Source organism: Cucurbita pepo, chromosome LG17 (assembly GCF_002806865.2).
Source record: "Cucurbita pepo subsp. pepo cultivar mu-cu-16 chromosome LG17, ASM280686v2, whole genome shotgun sequence".
Classification (NCBI taxonomy): domain Eukaryota; kingdom Viridiplantae; phylum Streptophyta; class Magnoliopsida; order Cucurbitales; family Cucurbitaceae; genus Cucurbita; species Cucurbita pepo.
The window spans coordinates 6,331,524-6,353,412 of record NC_036654.1 but is presented as its reverse complement, the minus strand read 5'-3'; the positions used below and the strand labels follow the sequence as shown (position 1 = coordinate 6,353,412).

Below are 21,889 nucleotides of genomic sequence, written 5' to 3'. Positions count from 1 at the left end.
GAATCATTTAATATCAAACTAAAACATGTATTGGTTGGTTGAGTTTAATATTGATTGCAAGACACAACCAAGGATCAGCCCAATGGTCAAGAAGAGCAATGGGAATAATAAAAGGTTCAGAGGGAACGAGTTCTTCAATCCATGGTGGCCACACTTACCTAAGATTTAATATCCTACGAGTTTACTCAGCATCCGAACGAACTATCAGTAGAGTTAAAAGCACTTTATCATCCATCTCCTTGACTATATCCTCTTAAATGAACAATCATCAACCTATTTCCTAATTTACTGAAATTCAGGTATCAAATATGTTGAGATTTATGTTAAATTCACATCTGCGTAATGTATCTAATATGATGTATATATTTTTTTGCAAGATAAATACTAAATGATACAATGAAAAGAATCTGAGACTCTTCCTATAGAAGATCCAACTATTTAACTTTATGTTGCACTATTAGACTTTCCACATGTCTGATTAAGGGTATAAACCAATCATAGCCGGCCTCTGAACAAAACAGGTTGCCTTCCTAAATGGATCAAATGACTCGAACAATCGAACTTCTAAATGGATCAAATGACTCGAACAATCGAACTTCTAAATGGATCAAATGACTCGAACAATCGAACTTTGAACAGAACCTAATGGTTAAATCAAGAGAGCCCCCATTTTTCTTGCTTACCTTTAGTTTTCATTGACCTTCTACAGTAGAAATCCTCCTAGTATTGAATGAATTGCACTGACTGCACTTGTGTCCCAAAATGTGAAAACGGACATTGCTCGTATGGCTACAGTCGTTGCAGAGAATCGATACCTGTTTAACCCGGTAGTTGATTAAGTTAGACGATTTCTGAAATGCAGTGTGGTAACGTAAACAAGCAGATAAGCAACTACCTCATGGCTGTATTCCTCAGGCATCGGTGTGCAGTCAATCTAGAAAAAGATAGAATAGAATTTAAAATTTAAGATAATATGCAATGCCAAAGGTCTACGGTACAGTAAACACAATTAAGAAACCAAAGAAACTTCGGAATATCAACACTGAAATATGACAGAAGAAACATGTCTTTACAAATATAAAGAACCACCACTCGGTGACCCGAAAAGTTTAGTATTCAACAGGATCGATTTTACCATAAATATCAACTGGGTAACGGGTAATGGGCAAATGGAAAAGGACAAAATTTAAAGTCGTAAACAGAGCAAGTCAAACCGAAACAGAAAGTATTAAGCTCTCATGGACTGCTTCTTTCATCTTGCCTCTCAATCCCTCTCTCGCAATTCAACTGAAATGCATAACTAAAACCTTGAATCTACACTCATTTTCTTTCTAACAGACAATCACTCCAGTCAGATTTCTATTAAGATAATAAGTCTGCAACCACCAACTTTCTAACGAACAGACCAATACATGTAATCATACATCACGACAAAAAGAAAAAAAATGAAAAAAATCAGTCAGAAGGTTGAAGAGTGGGGGTACAATGTACAATGATAAGATACAGATTCTAATCTCTAAGGTTGCTAAAATTTATGTGAAGCCACCGGTTCTATCGTGTTCACTAACTGGGGAAACCTCTCTAAGAATTAAAACGACAGTTCTCTAATTTCCTTCTACATTTCATTTTTATCATGACTGAACTAAGTGTTACACACCTCCATTTTCAGCAATGCCCAGCTTGCAGACATGTCCATAACTGTCTTGGAGCAGATAGGACAACGGTATCTGAGAGGCAAATATTACTACATTAGAATAAGAGAACTGGAAATCTCAATGTAATTCAAAACAGGAAGCTTAGAACCTGTTTGGTTTGAGAATAAAGACAATGGATATAATAGAGTTGTATTTTGTATTTGCAAAGTTTTTAGAAATATTTTAGTATATTCAGAAACTGGATGTTGAGTTGAGAATTCAAGTACTGATTCTGTGATTCCATCTCTCTGAAGCACTCCAAATGTATTGTGTGACCACAAGGCATAACAGTTGTGTCTTTAATTGAGTCAAAAAGAAACTGCAAGCATCAATAAAGTTGTTAGAAGAGAACAGTTAAGATTGTACCTTCCTGGGAAAATACGCAATCTAAAAGCACAAACCTCATAACAGATGGGACAAAAACTTTTCATAGAGTTCTCAACACACATGTGGTTATCGCGCAGCGGGGTGGAATAGCAAGATCCTGTACTTATAACAAAATGTTAATCTCCCTATCGACCCACCTCACAAACACAAAAATAGAACAAATTATTCAATGAGGCCACCTCTTAATAACTGTAAGATGTAGATCCAAAAATAAGTTATTGGATACAAAAATGAAATACTTTTATAATCTCTCTCTCGCACGTCTTTGTTCAAGCCAAAACCTTTGCAACTCCTTCACTCAAATGCTCAAATCAGATCTTGTGGCGCCGAACAAGGAGGAAGCAGCAGCAGAAGAAGAAATGGGGGCAAGGGTAAGCAAAAGGAGAAGGTGAACAACATGGTTTCATTTGATAATGGAACTTATGATTAGCTTCTTTTTGAAGTTACCAAGTACAAGCTAGTTCAATCCTTTCTGATTGGTTGAGGATCAATGGCTTGCTTGCATGAGGTTCTATCAGAATGATCTCAGCTCATGTCAGTCAACAGATCTACACCAGAGCAACCGACACCTATAGCTAACTCATTTCACTTGTGCCCTAAAGGAGATAGATGTGTAGTTGTCTTTCCAATTTGCAATTCCAAAACTTGTTCAGTGGTGAGGTTAGCTTTTAGTTTGTTATAATGGTTGGATGAGCTCTAAATGTGTTATTAAATATTGTCTTAAAAAAAATTCCCTCTCACACATCCAAAAGGGCAAACTGTCCACGACTAGTAAATATTATCCTTTTTGGATTTTCCTTTCGGGCTTTCCTTCAAGGTTTTAAAACGTGTCTGTTAGGGAGAGGTTTCCATCCCCTCCAACCGATGTGGGATCTCACACAAACTTATCGGTTGCATTGTGAAAGGTCTCATCAAATAACTTCTCCAAAAACAAAGGGACAAAAAGACCTTAAGAGGCAGTGAATTAGTTGCACTAACCCTGAAGGTATCATAAGCAAATAACTTATAGTAATTGCTTGTAGTAAAAGAAGTTACAACACAAGACAAAGTTATAACGAATCATCAAGAGAGTTGAATAACATACCACACTTTTCACAGTGAAAGAAGTTTTCACGACCACCAACTCTGAAAATCATATTACAAAGAACACTTATTTAGAAACTTAACACAGAAAGCTGAGTTTACATTAGAATTAGAACCGGAAAATTGCACCCTTACCTACAGATACCACAAGCATCACAATGAAACTGCTTCTTCTTGGTCTACATACACAACAGAAACTATTAGCATCCAGATAATTCAGTTCCACACTTCAAAATTCAAAATCAGTTCCTAAATAAAGGGAAACAGATTGATGGAAACTTTTCCTACATCATCATCGTAGAATTTGCAGATGTCGCAAAAGTATTCTCCCATATTCACATTACAGTTGCGACAAACCCTGACGGCCTAAAATGCACCAAATTCAAACGTTTAATACATAAACAAGAACATATAAACACAAAGAATGAAATTATCCAAAAAGAAAAGGAAAGAAACCCCCAAACCTCTTGCTCTGTGTTGCAAATCAAGCAAACCACCTAAAGCATCAAATCCAACAAAATCAATCAAATCCTATTATGACGTCCTTTACACGATGTGTTACAATCAACAATTTAACCGAAAAAAAAAATCAATAGAACAGCGTACAAACAGACTTGTCTAACGTCCTGTCGAACAAGTTCGTGGCGGTCCTTCGGATTGCTCAGCGAGCTCTAAAACCAATGAAAATTTCATAAATTCAGCTGAAAGCTCCAGTTCAACAACATATACACAATTCCTTATTACACGCCTCTCTCACACGCACACACAACGCAGAAAGGAGAGAGAAATACCATGGCCTCGTTGTGGCAATGACGACAGGTAAAGATTCCGTCGCAGCACGGGGCTCGGATTCTGCATCGTCTTCTATAATGCTCGCATCTAATTCAAATCGAAAGAAGTTACTGATGACGAAAACGAAGATGAACAAGAAGAAGAAGGCCAAGGCCGCCTCATGAAGGAAAGAAATTGGTACCCGTGCTGCAATTTCCCGAAATCTTCTCTCCCGGCAGATTGGGGCACAGGGCAGTCGTCTTGTTCCATTGGAGACCGACCCTGTTCGTTCTCTCTGGTTTGGTTCGAGAATAGTTACAGAGCTTGAAATTGTTTTATTAAGGATTTTTCCCTTTTTATTTTATTTTATAATCTCATGGGACTTAATAAAATATTATTTTATGGAAAATAACATTAACCCCGTAGGTTAAATAGATATGTCAAAGTGCTTACCGAAGCTTCTCGTTAGACTCGACGAGCACACGAGAACCTATCGAGAACCCGAAATCTCTTTAATCATGTTACAAAGACTTCATAGTAGATGATAAAATTGTACAGTAAATATTTGAATTTGGACTTAATTAAAAAAATAATTAAATAAAATTTATAATTTTAAATTAATTAACCCCACAAAACCCGATACAAAATCCTAAAATCCATACCAATAAGTAGAGCTCAAAAAAATCGAGAAGTGAACAATCGAACTCTCACATAAGCAAACCAAGAACAATACAATGACACAACACAAACGTCATCCCAAACGACGACGTTCAGCTCCAATTCGCCATTGACAGGCTTGGAGCTTGAGCTCCCACTACAGATAATCGAGCCCGCTGTGATTTGATCTTTTGTTCGAAAAGGTATCGACCATTGATTTTAGCAACTTGATGATGATGATCTACCGTCTGAAGAATATTCCGACCAAGAAGAATAGAGACGTCAAGAAAAGAACAAAAACTATGGTGGAAGTCATTTAGCTCGAGTTTGGGAAGAATTAGGTGCATGTGCGCATGCACGTTAAATCGATGTGTCGGTTTTTTTCATGCGACTCCCTCGAACGGAGAGGAATTTTTATTTTTTTTATTAAAATGTGTTTAGAATTGATATTATCAATCACTTTAAATATAATTTAACAAATAATCTCGAGGCTTAATTACACCCAAAGTCATTGTGAACAAGAGAATAAACAAATTTAAAATAAAATAATAATTATAAAAAATAAAAAATAAAAAATAAAAACTGAATTTTTATCGTATAAATATAAATAAAATGAAATGAAAAAAATGAATCCAAGTTTTACAGAAACGGATGATTTACAAGAACAATCCCCAAAGAACGAAGATACACAGCATAGATCCAACGCCACAGAACGCTTCTCGGCTCCGATTCGCCGTCGATGTCTTAGGGCGGCCAATTAGCACAGGTCGCATCCGCATCCTCCTTTTGATATGAACGTTGAACTTCTTCTCTGTAACTTGACGATGATCCGCCGTCGTCTGTGCGATGTTCCGGCGAAGCATTCCGGCAAGAGAAGTGGAAGCCCCGCGGTGAACGGCGGCGGAGATTGGAAGAGATTCGAAGAACAAGAGAAGAGCGATAAGAGCTATGGAAAGTAGGGCTTTAATCGCTGCCATTAATTTTCTTTGAGTATTGTTTGAGAGAGGGAAGAGAATCGAAGAAACGAGTAATTGTATGCATTTATATAGAAATGCTTGGGAAGATCAAAGACGAGTATCGAATTTCCGCCGGAATTGACCATGGATCCCGGCGGCTATAGCAGGTTTTTGAATTCTCTGTTTATTGCTTTATTTCTTTCCCTTCTAAGAAGTTTCTATGTAAATGAATCGATACATCTTGCCAAATTCTCAACTTCCTGGTTAAAGGCAAGAGCCTGGTTATGTAGTGGAGGCCATGAAACGAACGAATTAGAGTCTCAGGGCGGGACCGTGACTATAATCTTGTCCTGGGCCCCATCCATCTCACGGGTAAAAAAAATGTTGTTCACTTCTCCTTTTTCTGTCTAAATGGGAAAAACTCCGGCCGGAAGAGTACGTTCGCAATAATGAAACTCAAACGAATTGATGGGCCCGCACGAGGTGTAGAGCATGTGGTTTAATTCCATGCCAAGGGAAGAACTTTATTCGGTCTTGACATGTCGCGAATCCTCTTGAAAGAGAGGAGTGCCTTCGAGAACGCACGCAAGGTGGTGCAGAGAGGAGTGCCTTCAAGAACGCGGACACAGATGGTGCAAAGAGGAGTGCCTTCAAGAACGCGGATACAGGTGGTGCATGATTGTCATAAGCTCGTGCCGTAAGGTTTTGGGTTAAATCCCGCAACGAACGCAACCCTCGTGTTTAATTGCTAACCATTGAGGTTGGAACCCTGGGTAGACTGCCGGTATCTTTACTAGTACATACCTTTTATATATATATATATATATTATAGCATAGGTATGCATTAATATGTTTTAATTGTTCATAAAATTTGATTATGAACTTAATTATTCTGTAAGCACTTTTTTTTTGGACAAGTGGAATTTGGAGTGGCTGACAGGTTAATATTTAAGGTTCTTATGCCCATTCAAAATTCTATTTATCATGTGACTTTGAAAAAAAGATGACTTTATATGTTGAAAGAAACTAGCCATTCATCATAGCATATTACAAAGAGTGGCTCAATTTCCCAATTATAAAAAACAACAAATAATATTAATATTATTAATAAATTACTAATTTACTCCCCTACTTTTTATTTCAATCATGAACTTTACATTAAAAAAAAAAAAAAAAAAAAAAAAAANACTCATTCCTTGTTCTATGTTGTTGATGCTTTGGTTACCATCGAGTGCTTCCAGAAGTGGCTCTCTCAAATTCGGCCGCTTCTGTTATTAAAGTAGTCTTTCATCTATCGACTTGATGTAGATAAGAACTCATCCAAATACAATACTCTCCATTACCTATTTGCACAAATTGCTTTGACCATCCTATAAAAGTTTATGCAAAATAGCTACGAGCTTTTCAACAACCTTTCTTCTATCGATCCGCATAGACAGTAAATAGTAAAAAGAACATGACTAAACCAGATCGTCAAGGTCACTAAACTCACATTTTACTACTAAAAAACTGGTAAAAAACTGATATGAACAATATTCTTTATAATTGAGAAAGAGAAGTACCTGTGTAAAGGCTGTGTGTCGTGGAGATGCTCACCTGATCATCACGAACTATATATGGCATTCGCATCAAAGGTTAAGCCTGCACAAAATCTATGGTAATGATACCGACTGCTGAAGGGAGGAGTATCACAGACATAAGAAGAAGGCACAAATCAAAAGAGAATAAACATTATAACGAATGGAATGTGATGCCTATAATATGAAAAAAGTTGAAGAATCCCAGCCCCACATGCCGGAAAAGTTTAGAATTTCTTCCTTCAACTTTTGCATTAACATGGGGAGGATCATTATGAAGAATTATCTGAGAACAACATTTTTTTTTATGTAAAAGTTGGTTTTACCGATCATTATATTTCACATTATTTTGTTCCTAAACAATATATTCTTAATAAAATACCAAGACCCAACAAGTAGTCCAACTGGTTCTTTGACTAGAATATTGTATCTGATTAATGGAGCATCCTAATTTAACGATAGCGATCAATGCTAGTAGAGCTTACAGACACTTGAATACTCGGACCGAGTCAAAATCTCTAAAGCATTGAAGGTATAGTCACAAGTAGTCATACCTGGGGTCGATGCTAGTAGAGCTTATAGGCACTTGAATACTTGGACCGAGTCAAAATCTCTAAAGCATTGAAGGTATAGTCACAAGTAGTCATAATTAGGGTCGATACTAGTAGAGCTTACATACACTTGAATACTCGGACCGAGTCAAAATCTCTAAAGCATTGAAGGTATAGTCACAAGTAGTCATACCTGGGGTCGATGCTAGTAGAGCTTATAGGCACTTGAATACTTGGACCGAGTCAAAATCTCTAAAGCATTGAAGGTATAGTCACAAGTAGTCATAATTAGGGTCGATACTAGTAGAGCTTACATACACTTGAATACTCGGACCGAGTCAAAATCTCTAAAGCATTGAAGGTATAGTCACAAGTAGTCATACCTGGGGTCGATGCTAGTAGAGCTTATAGGCACTTGAATACTAAGATCGAGTCAAAATCTCTAAAGCATTGAAGGTATAGTCACAAGTAATCGTACCTGGGGTCGACTATGCTTTGATACTTGCAGGCAGATTTTCCAGCTACTTTAGTTCTCAGAGAGTCTGATGAGGAAGGATTAGTCGCAAAAAGTTAGTAATATGATAAAACAAATTAGGAAAGAAGAATTCAGCTGAGTTTTGGATGCATATTAAAGAAAGCGTTCAGAGCCCAACTGGGAAAATATCAACACAAGAAAATAGGAGGCAGCTTCATTAACAATAACAAACGTATTACATACTACATCGCTAAACAATTGCTACATAATTCATGACGCATAGCATCACATAAACTATTCACTAATAGACTTGTGCCAACTTATTATCGTTTTCCTTCTCCAACAGAATAGTGAATAATTTGGTTAGATTTAGTATTTGTTGTTCAAAGCACGACTTTGCACCAGCATTTTGGTCAGATCACCGCTAAGGTGGAGCGACATGATTTCATTCGTGGATCCAATAAGCTTTCCACCAATGAACACAGCTGGTACTGGTGCACTGCAGCCAAGCCTCATGAGAGCTTTCTCTATTTCCCTGCAATCAGGGTCTTGATCAATCTCATACACGAAAGGATTGAATCCAAGTTCCCCCAATAGAATTTTAACTGCATAGGATAGGCAGCATGAGCTCTTGCTGAATATGACCACACTCCTCTCTGCAACCAACCTCTTAACCTTATCCATGGCTTCTTAGTACGATAGAGTTTTCCTAGCAAATGAAATGAAGCCAAGAAACAAACGTACACTTGATATATCTAAGGTTTCTTTCAAGTTCGTTTAAAACCTTATAACCTTTTTGGACCAAATTTATACAAATTTGGTCTAAATATTGTTATACAGGCTTTAAATATTAAGAAGGGAAATTGTGCAAGAGGAAACTAATATCGAAGCTTCTTGTTATATGAGTTTGAGCTCTCATGCAAGACTATTTATAGGGACAACATAAGGAATGCTGCCTTTTTCTAAAAAGGAACGTTCACTTTACTTAGATGCTCAAACTAATAAAAGAAACTTTAAAAATTACCGTTTCCAACAGGCTGGACAAGTTGAAAGGTCTTTTAATTCAGTGGGCATGACTATTTTATTATGCTGAAATACGAATAATTAACCATTTGATATGTAAGATCATAATTTAATCGCACTTTATTAGTAACATAACCAAAATGTGATATTAATCCTATCAATCATTGTCTGACGTGTAAAAACAATAACCGTGTCTTCTACTTTGCAGAGTTTGTGGAAATGAGAATATAGATATCAAGAAACAATGAAAACAAAGTAACAAGTTCTGTAATGTCAGTCAATAAATACCAGATTCTTCCAATCACCTTCTTTGAATCCTTGAGCAGAAAGACTTCAATGGTTGTAGTTCTTCGTATTCTGTCCACCAACTTGTATGATTCCTTCTTGCATATAAGCTTGCCAAGCTTCATTAATCTAACAGGGCTGTGCTCCAAAGCCTGGTGAGCACACAGATATATAAATTGAAAGTTGGAACTTTCCCCCTATATTCAATCGACAGAGTTCTTCTTTGAAAAATTATAGCTTCATGAAGCCTTTGCCAATGTAATTTCTAGTATATAACTAAGCACATGACTATCAACAGAGTATATCCTGTTCTTGGGAGCGAATACTGACACCCTCTATTGATACTTTAGATAAACCTCACATGCTTGCCATTTTATGACATTGAACAATAAAGCATAACTATTTTTTTTTTGAGTTGGACAACAAGGGTGGGGAGTTAAATCTCAACCAAAAGCCTTTTTAACTTTTTGGTCGATGATGTATGTTTTTAACCAGTTGAACGATGCTCACGTTGGCTGAACAATAAAGCATAATTCTCTACAGTAACTGAATTTGCATCTCCTGAGTTGGTTTGGGCTCAAAATGTATAAAAAGTTCATGGCAGGCATAAAGGTTACAGAATCACTAGGTTTTCCCTGCTGTAAAGAATCTAACTAGCTAAATCCAAAATGTTATGCAGTGATTGATAAAATTAACCCAACCATAGTTTATCCAACAAAAGTAATGCTCTGAGACTCAATTTGTAAAGCCAAAAATGATTTGGGTATGTATTTCATATACAACATCTGATTTTCACCTGGCAATTAGATGCACGTCTTTATCAACATGCCTTCCTCATAATTAAGTAACATGATGTGTACAAGCAGCTTATCAGTCTGGCAGCAGTATGAAGATATAATGAAAAGAACAACAGTCGACAAGTTTTATATATATATAGACAATAACCAACTTTCATTCAGAAAAAAATGAAAGAATTCAAGGGCATAGAAAAAAATAAGTCCACAAAAGAAAATCCCATTAAAGTACGAGACTCCAATCCAGTAAAACAAGATATGAAGAGTAATTAAAAAAAATACGCGTTACTGACGCTCAAAGAGAAATATAGAACCTCAATAAGGGACAACATCTCAAAGAGTCCCTCTAAACTCCTCTAAAGGTTATACATTCCTTTCACCTCAAAGACCCCACACCAAGGCACACAGCAGCTTGACACAAAAACCTCCCCTTCTCTCGAAAAGGAAGGAGGAGGAACTGCTCGATTATCTCTGTACAACATCTTTGTCTGACACACTGAAAACCAAACACCTGAAAGAAAAAAATCTTAGACAAACAATGCAAAATCACAACTCCACAAGATATGATCCAAGTATCCCTCCACCTTTCGACAAAGAATGTAACAAAATGAACCAACCAATGAAAGAAACTTCCTCACAAGTCTATCAAGGGTGTTCACCTTTTCATGGATAATCTACCAAATGAAGAACTTAATTTTCTTTGGAACTTTCACTTTCGATAAAGGAGAAAATATCGCTCACGAGGAGGAGAGGAATCCAACAACCAATGGAAGAATGAACTACAAGAATAGCCCTCAGATGGACTAAGACTCCAGCAATGAAAATCCCTCTTCCCTGACTTGAACTCAAAATCTTAGGAGAGTCCGAACGTCTACCGTCTCCCTATTGGGCAACTCATGATTGAAACCGAACGAAAAAGAAAGAGAGCACCTGGACAAAGGTGGAACATCAGCCACACATGACAACTAATGATAATTCCAAACAGAAGAAAATTCAATTTGCAAGGGGAGATTTCCTTCGCAAGTACATAATTCCTCAGTGGTGCATCTTCCGACTTTTTTATCAATGGTAGACTTGAAAATAAACAAGTACCAGCTTTACACACAAAAACGTCTCATGCTGCTGTCCTAGCTTATTATTCACTTTTCAGAACAAAATCGGTCCATGTTTTTTTCTACTTCAGTCGATAAAGGCTAATCCTACATAGACAGTGTAGCGGACATACTGGAGCCAACATTTAATGTCTACTTGGTATTTGTTATTTTCTTTGTAATGCATGAAGATGAAAGAAGAATTGAATTCTAGGAAAATTTATCCAGGCATTTAGATGTTGCACGGTGATTATGGCTTCATTTTATAAAGTTATCCTGGCATTCGGTAAGCAAACTGAATATCTATCAGAGCCTTCTTACAACAGTTTGTACGAGCCCTTCACCAAAATAAAGGTAGGGAGGAAAAACTACAAAAGGAAACAAAGACAGAGCCATCAGGTTTTGCTTTTTGTAGCACTACAACCAGATGGCCTTCGCATCTATCAGCATTTGTTTCAGATCCCCATTAACATGGAGAGAAATAACATCTTTTGCTGAGCCTATAAACTTTCCTCCTATGAACACAGCTGGAACAGAGGGGTTGCACCCTAGACTTTTAAGAGCCCGATCAACTTCTCGCCCATTTGCTTCATGATCAAGCTCGTGAACTGCAGGGCTCGCACCAAGCTCATAAAAAAGTGTCTGAATGCTATGGCATATGTAGCATGATCTCTTGGAAAAAATCACTACTGCTTTCTGTGATGCCAAATTTCTCAATCTATCCATTAATATTCAATCGCTCTTCTTCCTTCCAAAGATTTTTATGCCAAATATTCAAAGATAAGTAAAATGGCAGCAGTTATACTCACAAAAGGAGGAAAAGAGAAAAGCCAAAGGTTTGTAGAAGAGCAAGGAACAAGAAGCTGCGGAAGTAAGGTTGTATGTTTGCTTAGGCTTTGATATGGTGACTTTGCATAAACGAATGTATTTATAAAGGCTGGTGAACGGATGGTGGATTTAATTATTTAATCAAAACAAATTGGAAGACACAAGTAAATGGATAGAAAAGGCAAGTTCCTTCAGATAGTTGTTTGGATAAGGAAAATGGGCCTTATCGATGATTTGCATATGGCATCACTTAATGTGTAATGATAAATCTAAAGACGTGTCCTTCAATCTATGTAAAACCATTTTGCAGTTAGAATCAATAAGATACACCACACACAAAACATTACCAGAAAGCATTTTATTTAGCCAACTGGGGTGATAGGATCAGCCGTCAAGAATATCAAAGATTTCATAACTAGAAGTAGGGAAATCTTGAGCACAAGATATGGAAATAGAATTCCATTTATTATAAGTCAAAAAAATCCATAGAAACTTATACAGTCATCATTGATGGGAAAGTCTCAGCCCTTTAAAAGAAGGATTGGACTTTGGTCTATTAATTTCAGAACAATGACGACCCTGATTCAAATTCATACTTGAAACTAGTAGGAAAGGAACAAATCTAAGAGGAAGTAGCATAAATTCATATTGGAGAAGGCTGCAACTTGAACAATACAGTGAATTCTACACCTCAGCTGATGTGGAGATTAATAAGATTTAGCCAGTTCATTTCCATCACTGTATTTGTTGGTCCACATAAACATATGGATCAGAACACCGTAGAAGGACACAAAAATATATAACTGAAATGAAGAAACTAGGACAGATTCTTTCATATCTCCATCAAACTAACTTTAAAGGCATCAAGATGTTTATTTCCGGTAAGATATGAAGAAACTTTCACTGGTATATTAAAAGCAAGGGTCACCATTACCATTGATTCTCCCTCATTAAGATTCTGCTGCAACTTTTTTCTTGTCATGAGTTGAGGATAAGGCCAGCATTTCAATTAACCACCACACCCACTTTTCATACCCTCTAGATTTCAACTATAGAATCTTAGCTATCAATGCATCTTCATCTTTGTTCTATATGATCTGAAAGGCATGAAAATTCCAAGATGAGAATATTCTATTTGTTTGCTGCTATCATTTAAGATAGGGAATTCTTAAATGTCACTGTGGTCAAAGCAACCATTGGTTAAGTAAAAAACAACATGATCTCCAAATCTCTCTCTTAGAGAACTCAACTTTTACCAAAGCATCGCCACATCTAAAGCTTAAAAATTAAGCTAGGGAAAATTTAATCATCTCTCTCTCTCTCTCTCTCTCTCTCTCTATATATATATATATATATATTGTCAAACAATTCCGAGGCATATTTTATTATTCACTGCACTTTCAGCATTGCACCACTCATCAAATACGAAGCTGATATTAGATCGAATCAAGAGACAGCCAATTCAGGAGTAAATAACATCCCAGAAATTTGAGCTAAAGCTCCAAAATCTGAGTTTACATTCTATCGAAAACTTCATGATTTAATATATTCTCAACAATAGTCTTCTAAGTCAACATACATTGCTTGCAGTTCGTTGAGTTGAATCCATTCATGAAATGAAAAAGCCCCCAAACAACCTATCTCACACAATTATCTGGATGCGTTACGCATAGGCTGTGCATATCCTCATCCTGATACAACGAATAACGTAAAGCTAGATAAGTCAGCTTCCAACAGTTATATATATACATGTTCGGGGAACGCGAATCTCAATATTAAAGAACAGTGCCAAGAAGTCGCCGTCAAAATCAACAAATTCAATAAATCACTCTCCTAATCGTTAAGTTTCTGAAATCCGTCAAAAAAACGAAGAAAATTCATCCATACAGAGCAGATGTAAGGGAAATTGCTTATTTACTCACGGATTAATATGACGCGAATCTTCTTCGCGTTGAGAGATTCCATTTAAATTATGCAGACATATAACTGAGAGATCAAAACTCGAGAGCGCTAACGAAATGAATAGTCCATTAACAAAGATGCGGCGTTGTCTTGTCATGCTCCAAAAACTTCGATCTCTTTCACCGCCTTGTTCTATGTTCAAGAGAATTTGCATCTAACGATCAAAAGACGGAAGAAACTTCAACGATTTATCCAATTATGATGCAAACCGAAGGAAAAAGAACTCCTGAAATTGATTCGATCGATCAGAAATATGTCAAGTTATGATCGAAGATGCAAGCCGAAAGAAACAAAAAGTTGAGGAACTGTTGGAATTGATTTGATCGGTATGAAATATATTTGTCGATTCCGTTTCAGTTATTTGTTCTAGAATAAAGCATTATATAAATCCTTTTAGAATATTGCATTAAAATTACTATAAAAGGTCAAGATTGTCAATTTTTAATAAATTTTACAATTATTAATAAAAATTAAAAATATTTAATATTCGAAGTTTTATTCATAAATATTTAATATTTGAATTTTATGAAAAATTAATTATTAATATATTGTAGATAAATAAAATATTTTTTTAAAAATTATCTCGGTAGTGAATTATATTATATTCGTGACTATTGGATTTATTAAAATATTTTATATTTTTAATAAACATTATTTGAAAAACGAAAATTGTTGAGTAAAAAGAATATTTTTTTAAAAAAATATATAAAAAAAAATGAAAAAACTCGGTTAAACCGTAGAAAGTCATTAATTGACCCGACCCAACCGAACCAAGAATTTTCGGGTTCCTTTCATAAAGACGGTCGGTTCCACCGAACCGATCGGTCGGTCCACCAAACCGAGCCTTCAATTACCAGTGGCATTTTCGTATTATTCTCGAACTCTAAGGCGAATGTTTAACAATTGTGCTCAGTCTCACTTCAAGGTGAAGAGACATTTGTCTTGGTTCGTCTCGTCCCCAATGCCCTAGGTATCTCAGTTCCGTTTCTTCTTCCTTTGTTCTTCTGTGCGGGCTTGCCCTAGCTGTTGATGCACTGCGCTTCGTATTCGATTTTGACGGGAATTTGTTGATAGCCGAAGAAGGAAGCTTCGTGTGGGTCGTTAATTCAGTTAATCTTGGAGGAGAAGATAGTTGTCGAGGTAAAGTTTGGCTTCTGAATCCATTATGTGATTTGTTTCTAATTACAGTCTCCCAATCCCTGGCGTCTCTGTCTCAAAACAGAGGGAAATTTGAATTTTTATTTTCATGTTTTGGTATTTTGGTTGGCTGTTGGCAATGTTAGTGGAAATTGACGAAATGAGTTTTGCCTCTAATATTTGGAGTCGGTTCTTGATCGTGGTTGTAGTTTTACGGCATGTTAGAAAGGTATGATAAGACATTCTTTAGATCATGATGCCGCTGGTTTGAGAAATTGATTGGTTGCTGTTTTATTTCATTAGATTGTTCATTGAAGGACATATTGTACTCTTCTTAAGCATCTGACTGACTAACTTGCCCCTATCTCGACAATCTCAAAACAACGAACTCCACTCCATTTAGTGTCAAGATCAAGAAACTCGTGGGATTTTAGCTTAATCCCATTCTCCTGAAGTCTCTTTACCTGTACTTGGATTTCATAAATCCTTATTGAAAGTCTAAAGACGTTGACGTTGGAATCCATGAATCTTTGTTCCTAGTGTTTATTTATCTTCTGGTTCCAGAACATTTTCTTGGCTTCAATTATATTTGTCCGTATGGAAGTATTTTAAGGCTTTGCTGAAGATTTTCGCTCTAAATAATATGGGAAGGGGCGAGTGAGAGTGGTTATTCATTTTGTTAAGTGGGAGGGGAGGGGATTTGAGATTGGTAATTAAAGTCAGCCCTTAACGATGTGGCTCTCATGATGTATTGTCTTATGATTTATGATTGTATTCAAAAGAATATAACGTTTCGAAAAAATCATGTCGTTGTCTACGTCAGATAGACCTGAAATGCCTCAAACTATTCTATAGAGAGTTGTGATTAGTTATTAGTTCTTCCTACTTGGAGTTATATGCTATCTAAAATGTTGTGTTGCCTTTTTTACTTGCTAGCCTTCAACAGCTTCTCTGTAAGCTATACTTCATTGGCGGCTTCTCTGTAGGAACTAGGGAATGGTTGTAACTTCAGCGCACTATAATTTCAAATTGAAACAGTTTCTAATTGGTACTTCTCCAATTTGCTTTGTGAGCAATGTTGAGGGAAATATTCATAACATCAAAGGAGCGGTTCATCAATTGTTAATTCTTAACCGGCCCTGCTTCCCACAAGTTTTTAGTTCTTAATTACATTACGAAGAAAATCCATCAACGATTCCCCCCCCATACAAGGCATCAATTTCCACATTTATGAGTACTAATAATATTAAATTCATGCTGATAAATTGTGAGGAGAATTCATTTGTTGAAGTAATATTTTTTAGACTAATCAGCTCTTTAACTAGAGAAGTTGAATTGAAGCTTTTGATGAGTTACGTATTCTGTTTCTGGCTTTTATATCAGGAATATGGAGGACGCATCATCTGAAACTATCACAGATAAAGTATCTCAAGAGAATCATGAAACTCGTGATGAAATGCTTTCTAGGCACAGGTAAATAGAAATTTGACACTTCGCCTTGCATCTTGGCTTCTTTTCTATCATTTTTTTTCCCCTCAGTTTCGAGTATAGCCTGTTGTTTCAGTGTTTGCTGCCACTGTTGTTTAATGTAATTGAATTAGAAAAATATGTATACTTTTGTTTGTTTTCACCCCACAAAGAGTTGGTTACTTGATATATAGGTTCAGCTTGATTTTCATGAAGTTTTAAAATGTTCATTAGAACTTTAAGATATTAGTCATCTAGGGGGGGCAATGTATTAAAAACATTTCAAGATCCGGTTCCTCAACTTGATTCTTGTAATCTTACAAATACTAGATTTTTGTGCTCTTTAAGTCTATCAGGAGCGACAGACTCAAACCATTTCAACTTTAGATGCTTAAAATATGCATATTTTTCCATGTTCAATCACCTCCGAACGAAAGCTTTTAGTATAATCCATATAATTACTACAATATGAGCGTGTGTACTTACTGATGCCTTTGGTACAATTGGTGGTATTAGTTACTTTTGCAGTTTACCACCGCGACTTCAATCGAATGAGGAGGGTATCATTAACGTTTTGTGTCTGTATTGCTTGTTGAATTTTTATTTTTCAATAACTGTATCTGCATGCAGGAAAGAGATATCACAGTTGCAGAATAAAGAAATGGAACTTAAAAAGGCTGCAGCTAGAGGTAGCAAAGCTGAACAAAAATTGAAGAAAAAACAGGTGGAGGAAGAGATATCTCAACTTTCTGCGAAGCTAAAAAAGAAACATAATGAAGAACTTGCGTTCTTAGGCTATAGTAGCAGTAATGGAAATGAACGAAGCAATCTCGACAACCTAGTGAAGGCCGTGGCTGGCGTATCGATGACAGCTCAATCCGACCATTCAAAGCCAAGCAAAAGCACAAAACGGAGGGAGAAGAGGGCTCAACAAGAAGCAGCAAGAGACAGAAGAATTGAAGAGGAGCAGAGTAACATTGTGAGTGATAGAATGATCGAGAATGAACAATTGGAAAAGAAGCTTGGACCTCTTGGTTTGACTGTTAATGAAATCAAGCCAGATGGGCATTGCCTCTACAGAGCAGTCGAAAACCAGATGGACTTCCTATCAGGAGGTTCATCTCCATACAATTACCAAGAACTTCGTCAAATGGTAGCGGCTTACATGAGAGACCATTCGACCGATTACATGCCATTTTTCCTCTCGGAAAATGTCGTCGAAGGTAATTCAAACGAATCGCTGTCCGAAAGGTTTGAAAATTACTGCAAGGAAGTTGAATCCACAGCGGCATGGGGAGGGCAGCTGGAACTTGGTGCTTTAACCCATTGCCTTAAAAAACATATCATGATATTTTCAGGATCCTTCCCTGATGTGGAAATGGGAAAGGAGTACAAATCAGACGGCGTACTAAACTCGAGTATTAGGCTGTCATACCATAAGCATGCCTTTGGACTTGGGGAGCACTACAATTCTGTGGTTCCTGTATGACCAATGGGGCATATCATGTCGCTCATGAAGGGCCACTTTGGCATTTATTCTGCAATATCATTTGAGCCTCGAGTCTACACCTAAAGGACAAGAGGTCTGGCTAAAAATGTTCTTTTTGTTTCCTTCCATAGATATTTAGCGTTCCTCACATTTCTTCAATTAGCTGAAGCAAGTTATTTTAGTTACAACTATTCCATGTGCTATTTTGTTGTTTTTTATTGGGCCACTTTTCTCTTATTGTTTGCTCTATGCTCTCTGATATGGTATGTTTTAGCTTGTTACGTATCGTTGTCAGTCTCACGATTTTAAAACGCGTTTATTAGGGAGAAGTTTCTACACCCTTATAAGAAATGTAGGAATGTTTTGTTCTTCTCTCCAACTAATGTAGGATCTAACACTCTCCTTGATATAAAATTTTCTTATCGCTAAGTTAGGTTCATGTTAACTTACATACCTACATTGTATTAGGCTAGTTTGTAATCAAATAAATTATTGTTTCAATATCAATGTTTTTTCAATCAGATCTTAAAATGTTTATTTATGATCTACCCTCGAATTGTTTGATTTTGTAGGTGAAGATATCTAAAGTATCAGTAAAAGCACTCTTGAAGAAGAACATTTGCTATCTTTTAATTTTAGTGCTCAAATGTTTTGAAACGAATCGATAGATTTGCAAATATGAAAGATGTGAAACAACGGAATCTCTTAATCATTCATATTATAGGTCATTGATGTTGTTGATACTGTTGTTCATAAAAAAAAAGCTAAAGAAAACATATCTTATCTCAAGACTTGAGGGGAAGAATATAATATAAGTTACAAATGTTCACATCAAAGTAGAGTAGCACTTGGCCAGTAGAGAGAGGCTAACTCTCGTCAAAGAAGATTCCATACCTTAATTGGAAATTTTTGTTATTCCTAATCTCATTATTATTGTTCTTTCATCATTTTTTGCTCATAGATTTGCAGACTATTTTCATTTGCCCTTTCAATGGAACAAGAGGCAATTTAAGGGCAACTAATGTCCCCTCACCTAAATATTATTTGGTAACCCCTCCCTTGGCTGAGTGTTTGTTTCAATTTAAAGTCAACTAGTACACCGAGCATGATCATCAGAACGGTAAGGTTAGAACATATTTGGGTCCCTATAAAGTAACTATTTAGTTCTTTTGTACGTAATAATATAGTTCTTGTACTTCCAAATTTGTAACAAGTAAAAAAACCTATCGAAATGAAGCATCAATTTTTACTATATAATAATTTCGCCATTATGAACATATCTAATCTCAACTCAATTTATCAATCTACATAAATAAGAAATCTCATCAAATGTGAACTAAACTTTAATATAAAGGCTAAGTTGTTATTTGCTAAAGTTTATGGACTAAATTTTTACACATTTGAAAATCCGCGCGCATTTATCTGCTTGGGAATATAATTCGAAGCACTTACAGGTAATGCGAGCAAGAAGAAGATCATTTGGTGGGACCTTTAACATGTCAACTCCTTCATGTATGACTGCTAGGATGATCTTCTTGCAGATACTGGAAGAATAACTTCATCATAGCATCTTTATTATCCGAGCACTGGCATTCCTTAGCCTTTCCCTGAATTATTTTGCTTAGAAATGGCTGCCAAATCTTGCTCAGGAAAAAAGGAAAATCAGTAAGTTTTTAAAAATTGGATAAGCCTCGAGCTTTTATCTCCGGCCAAGCAAATGCTCCTAAAAGGGTTAGGCCAAGCCAAGTTCAGTACTACGGAAATGACAAGGATATGGAGAGAGAAACATAATAGAAGTGTGAGATCCCACATTGATTGGAGAGAGGAATGAGTGCCAGCGAGGGCTGGGCCCCGAAGGGAGTGGATTGTGAGATCCCACATCAGTTGGAGAGGAGAATGAAGCATTTTTTATAAGGGTGTGGAAACCTCTTCCTAGTAGACACGTTTTAAAAAATTTCGAGGGGAAACCCGAAAGAGAAAGTCCAAAGTGCGATAGGTTTGGGTTGTTACAAGAAGTACAAAAGAGGACGATATCTGATAGCAGTGGAAACTTCTCCCTAGTAATGGATCCCACATCGGTTGGAGAGCAGAATGAAGCATTCTTTATAAGGGTCTAGAAACCTCTCCCTAGTAGACATGTCTTAAAAACTTTGAGGGGAAGCCCAAAATAGAAAGTCCAAAGTGCGATAGGTTTGGGCTGTTACAAGAAGTATAAAAAATGACAATATCTGATAGCGGTGGATTTAGGTTTTGGTTGGGGTTCAAATATTATGAAATGTGAACAATAAATGCCTAAGACTTCGACACATGGTAAATTCCAATAATCTGAATGGCCAAAAGCAGAAGAAATGTCTCCATAATTTCACCAATCTCTCGTACATTCTTTCAGAATGATACCTTTAACTTTGTTTTGTGCATTAACTGTCTACATTTTCCATGAGACTGTACCTTGTCAATATCAAATATCACACAGCTTCCTGAAACTAATATTCCTTTCTGCTGTTAATCAATCTCAAAATCAAAAGGAAAACCAGGCAAAGATTCTGATATTCCAACTTGCAGAAAAATGAACAGAGAATCCCATGATATAAAATCCCACATCAGTATAAATAGACCAAAATGGAAGCGTTAAACTCATTAACAGAAGAAAAACAAAAACTTCCATCATAACAGAAAGACTTACATTTCCAAGAGCCATGGATATAAATGCAGTGAATGGGTTGGTAGCTGAGAAACCAGTAGTGATCTTCAGCAGGAGCCAATGCTCAATGAGCTATACAGTAAAGTCACTTATATCAAGCTATGGGGCAAATCCTACTGTGTATGAGCTTGACGAGATACCCAATGGGCAGCAGATTGAGGCACTGCTGGTTCAACTAGGATGCCAGCCATGTGTGCCTGCTGTGTTCATTGGGCAGAAGTTAATTGGTGGTGCCAAAGAGCTCATGAGCCTGCAGGTCAGGAATGAGCTTATGCCATTGCTCATAAGTGCCAGAGCTATATGGCTCTGAATCAAGAGCCGCAATTTCAACACAACTTTTGAGAAACTTGATGATAATACATGTCTTCTTCTACTACTTTTTCTTTTTCGTTTTTGGTCGGTTCGTTTTGGGATTCTCGACTCTATTTTGACTTTCAAAGTTAAGAACCGCAGCACTTTTTGCCCTCTTGTTCTTCATGTAACACATACGGATTGTTACAATATATATGTACATTTAAGAGCTTATTAGTCGTTTGTCCAATTGAATTCTCTCATATTTGGCCTCACAATAACACATGGTATCAAAGCCATTAGATCTTTCCTAGAACAATTAGGGCTTTGTGAGTCCTAAGATTTGTGAACCCTTAGAGTTTGAGGTTTGGAACGCATTGGAGGGTTTGGTCATGTCAGGATATGGGGATCTAGAACCAAGTTATTTCCATATCCGTGTGAAGAGACTCTACAAGTTTGTTCCCTGGATAGTCTGTAATAAGCTCTAAAAGTTGATTCTAGCCATTGGCCTTGTATCCTTCAAGCAGCATACTATAACTCTTTCTACTATTGTTATCCAACAAGCTTCAGCTAACTCCTCTTGTCCAAGGTAAGACATCTAAATTCTTCAATGAAATTATTACCTCAAGGTGCGGTCATGAGGTTCTTAAATTTTTCGCTCGACCACTCA

The 21,889-nt window shown here is 36.6% G+C and overlaps 5 protein-coding genes across 10 annotated transcripts; 2 read left to right on the top strand and 3 right to left on the bottom strand.

Annotated features, from left to right (window-relative positions):
• Positions 1–336: 336 nt before the first annotated feature.
• LOC111778149 (E3 ubiquitin-protein ligase MIEL1) lies at positions 337–4,254 on the bottom strand. Its single transcript, XM_023657817.1, has 12 exons — positions 4,138–4,254; positions 3,956–4,043; positions 3,779–3,835; positions 3,629–3,661; positions 3,453–3,530; positions 3,300–3,343; positions 3,166–3,206; positions 2,096–2,178; positions 1,922–2,013; positions 1,658–1,727; positions 896–934; positions 337–815 (listed from the first exon to the last, which is right to left on the bottom strand). The coding sequence occupies exons 1-12, from the start codon at positions 4,203–4,205 to the stop codon at positions 693–695; spliced, it is 816 nt and encodes a 271-aa protein (XP_023513585.1). The 5' UTR covers positions 4,206–4,254; the 3' UTR covers positions 337–692.
• A 4,085-nt stretch (positions 4,255–8,339) lies between these two features.
• LOC111778947 (monothiol glutaredoxin-S11-like) lies at positions 8,340–14,485 on the bottom strand. 3 transcript variants are annotated; one of them, XM_023658959.1, is made up of 4 exons: positions 14,095–14,485; positions 13,752–13,863; positions 13,107–13,269; positions 8,340–9,611 (listed from the first exon to the last, which is right to left on the bottom strand). In XM_023658959.1, the coding sequence occupies exon 4, from the start codon at positions 8,833–8,835 to the stop codon at positions 8,521–8,523; it is 315 nt and encodes a 104-aa protein (XP_023514727.1). In that variant the 5' UTR covers positions 8,836–9,611; positions 13,107–13,269; positions 13,752–13,863; positions 14,095–14,485; the 3' UTR covers positions 8,340–8,520. The 3 variants fall into 3 exon arrangements, with proteins under 3 accessions (XP_023514727.1, XP_023514729.1, XP_023514728.1); XM_023658961.1 differs by lacking the exon at positions 13,107–13,269; XM_023658960.1 differs by lacking the exons at positions 13,107–13,269; positions 13,752–13,863; positions 14,095–14,485 and adding an exon at positions 10,256–10,334.
• On the bottom strand, positions 10,457–13,100 carry LOC111778948 (glutaredoxin-C11-like). Its single transcript, XM_023658962.1, has one exon. The coding sequence runs from the start codon at positions 12,068–12,070 to the stop codon at positions 11,762–11,764; it is 309 nt and encodes a 102-aa protein (XP_023514730.1). The 5' UTR covers positions 12,071–13,100; the 3' UTR covers positions 10,457–11,761.
• Positions 14,486–15,059: 574 nt separating the features above from the next.
• Positions 15,060–18,464, top strand: LOC111779089 (OTU domain-containing protein 6B). 4 transcript variants are annotated; one of them, XM_023659152.1, is made up of 3 exons: positions 15,060–15,274; positions 16,655–16,744; positions 17,369–18,464. In XM_023659152.1, exons 2-3 carry the CDS (start codon positions 16,659–16,661, stop codon positions 18,225–18,227), a joined length of 945 nt encoding a protein of 314 aa, XP_023514920.1. In that variant the 5' UTR covers positions 15,060–15,274; positions 16,655–16,658; the 3' UTR covers positions 18,228–18,464. The 4 variants fall into 4 exon arrangements, with proteins under 4 accessions (XP_023514920.1, XP_023514918.1, XP_023514917.1 ...); XM_023659150.1 differs by having other exon boundaries at positions 15,066–15,274; positions 17,267–18,464; XM_023659149.1 differs by lacking the exon at positions 15,060–15,274 and adding an exon at positions 15,286–15,500 and having other exon boundaries at positions 17,267–18,464.
• Positions 18,465–20,175: 1,711 nt separating this feature from the next.
• LOC111778269 (monothiol glutaredoxin-S1-like) lies at positions 20,176–21,453 on the top strand. The gene has a single exon (XM_023657987.1). The coding sequence runs from the start codon at positions 20,924–20,926 to the stop codon at positions 21,236–21,238; it is 315 nt and encodes a 104-aa protein (XP_023513755.1). The 5' UTR covers positions 20,176–20,923; the 3' UTR covers positions 21,239–21,453.
• The last annotated feature ends 436 nt before the right edge of the window (positions 21,454–21,889 follow it).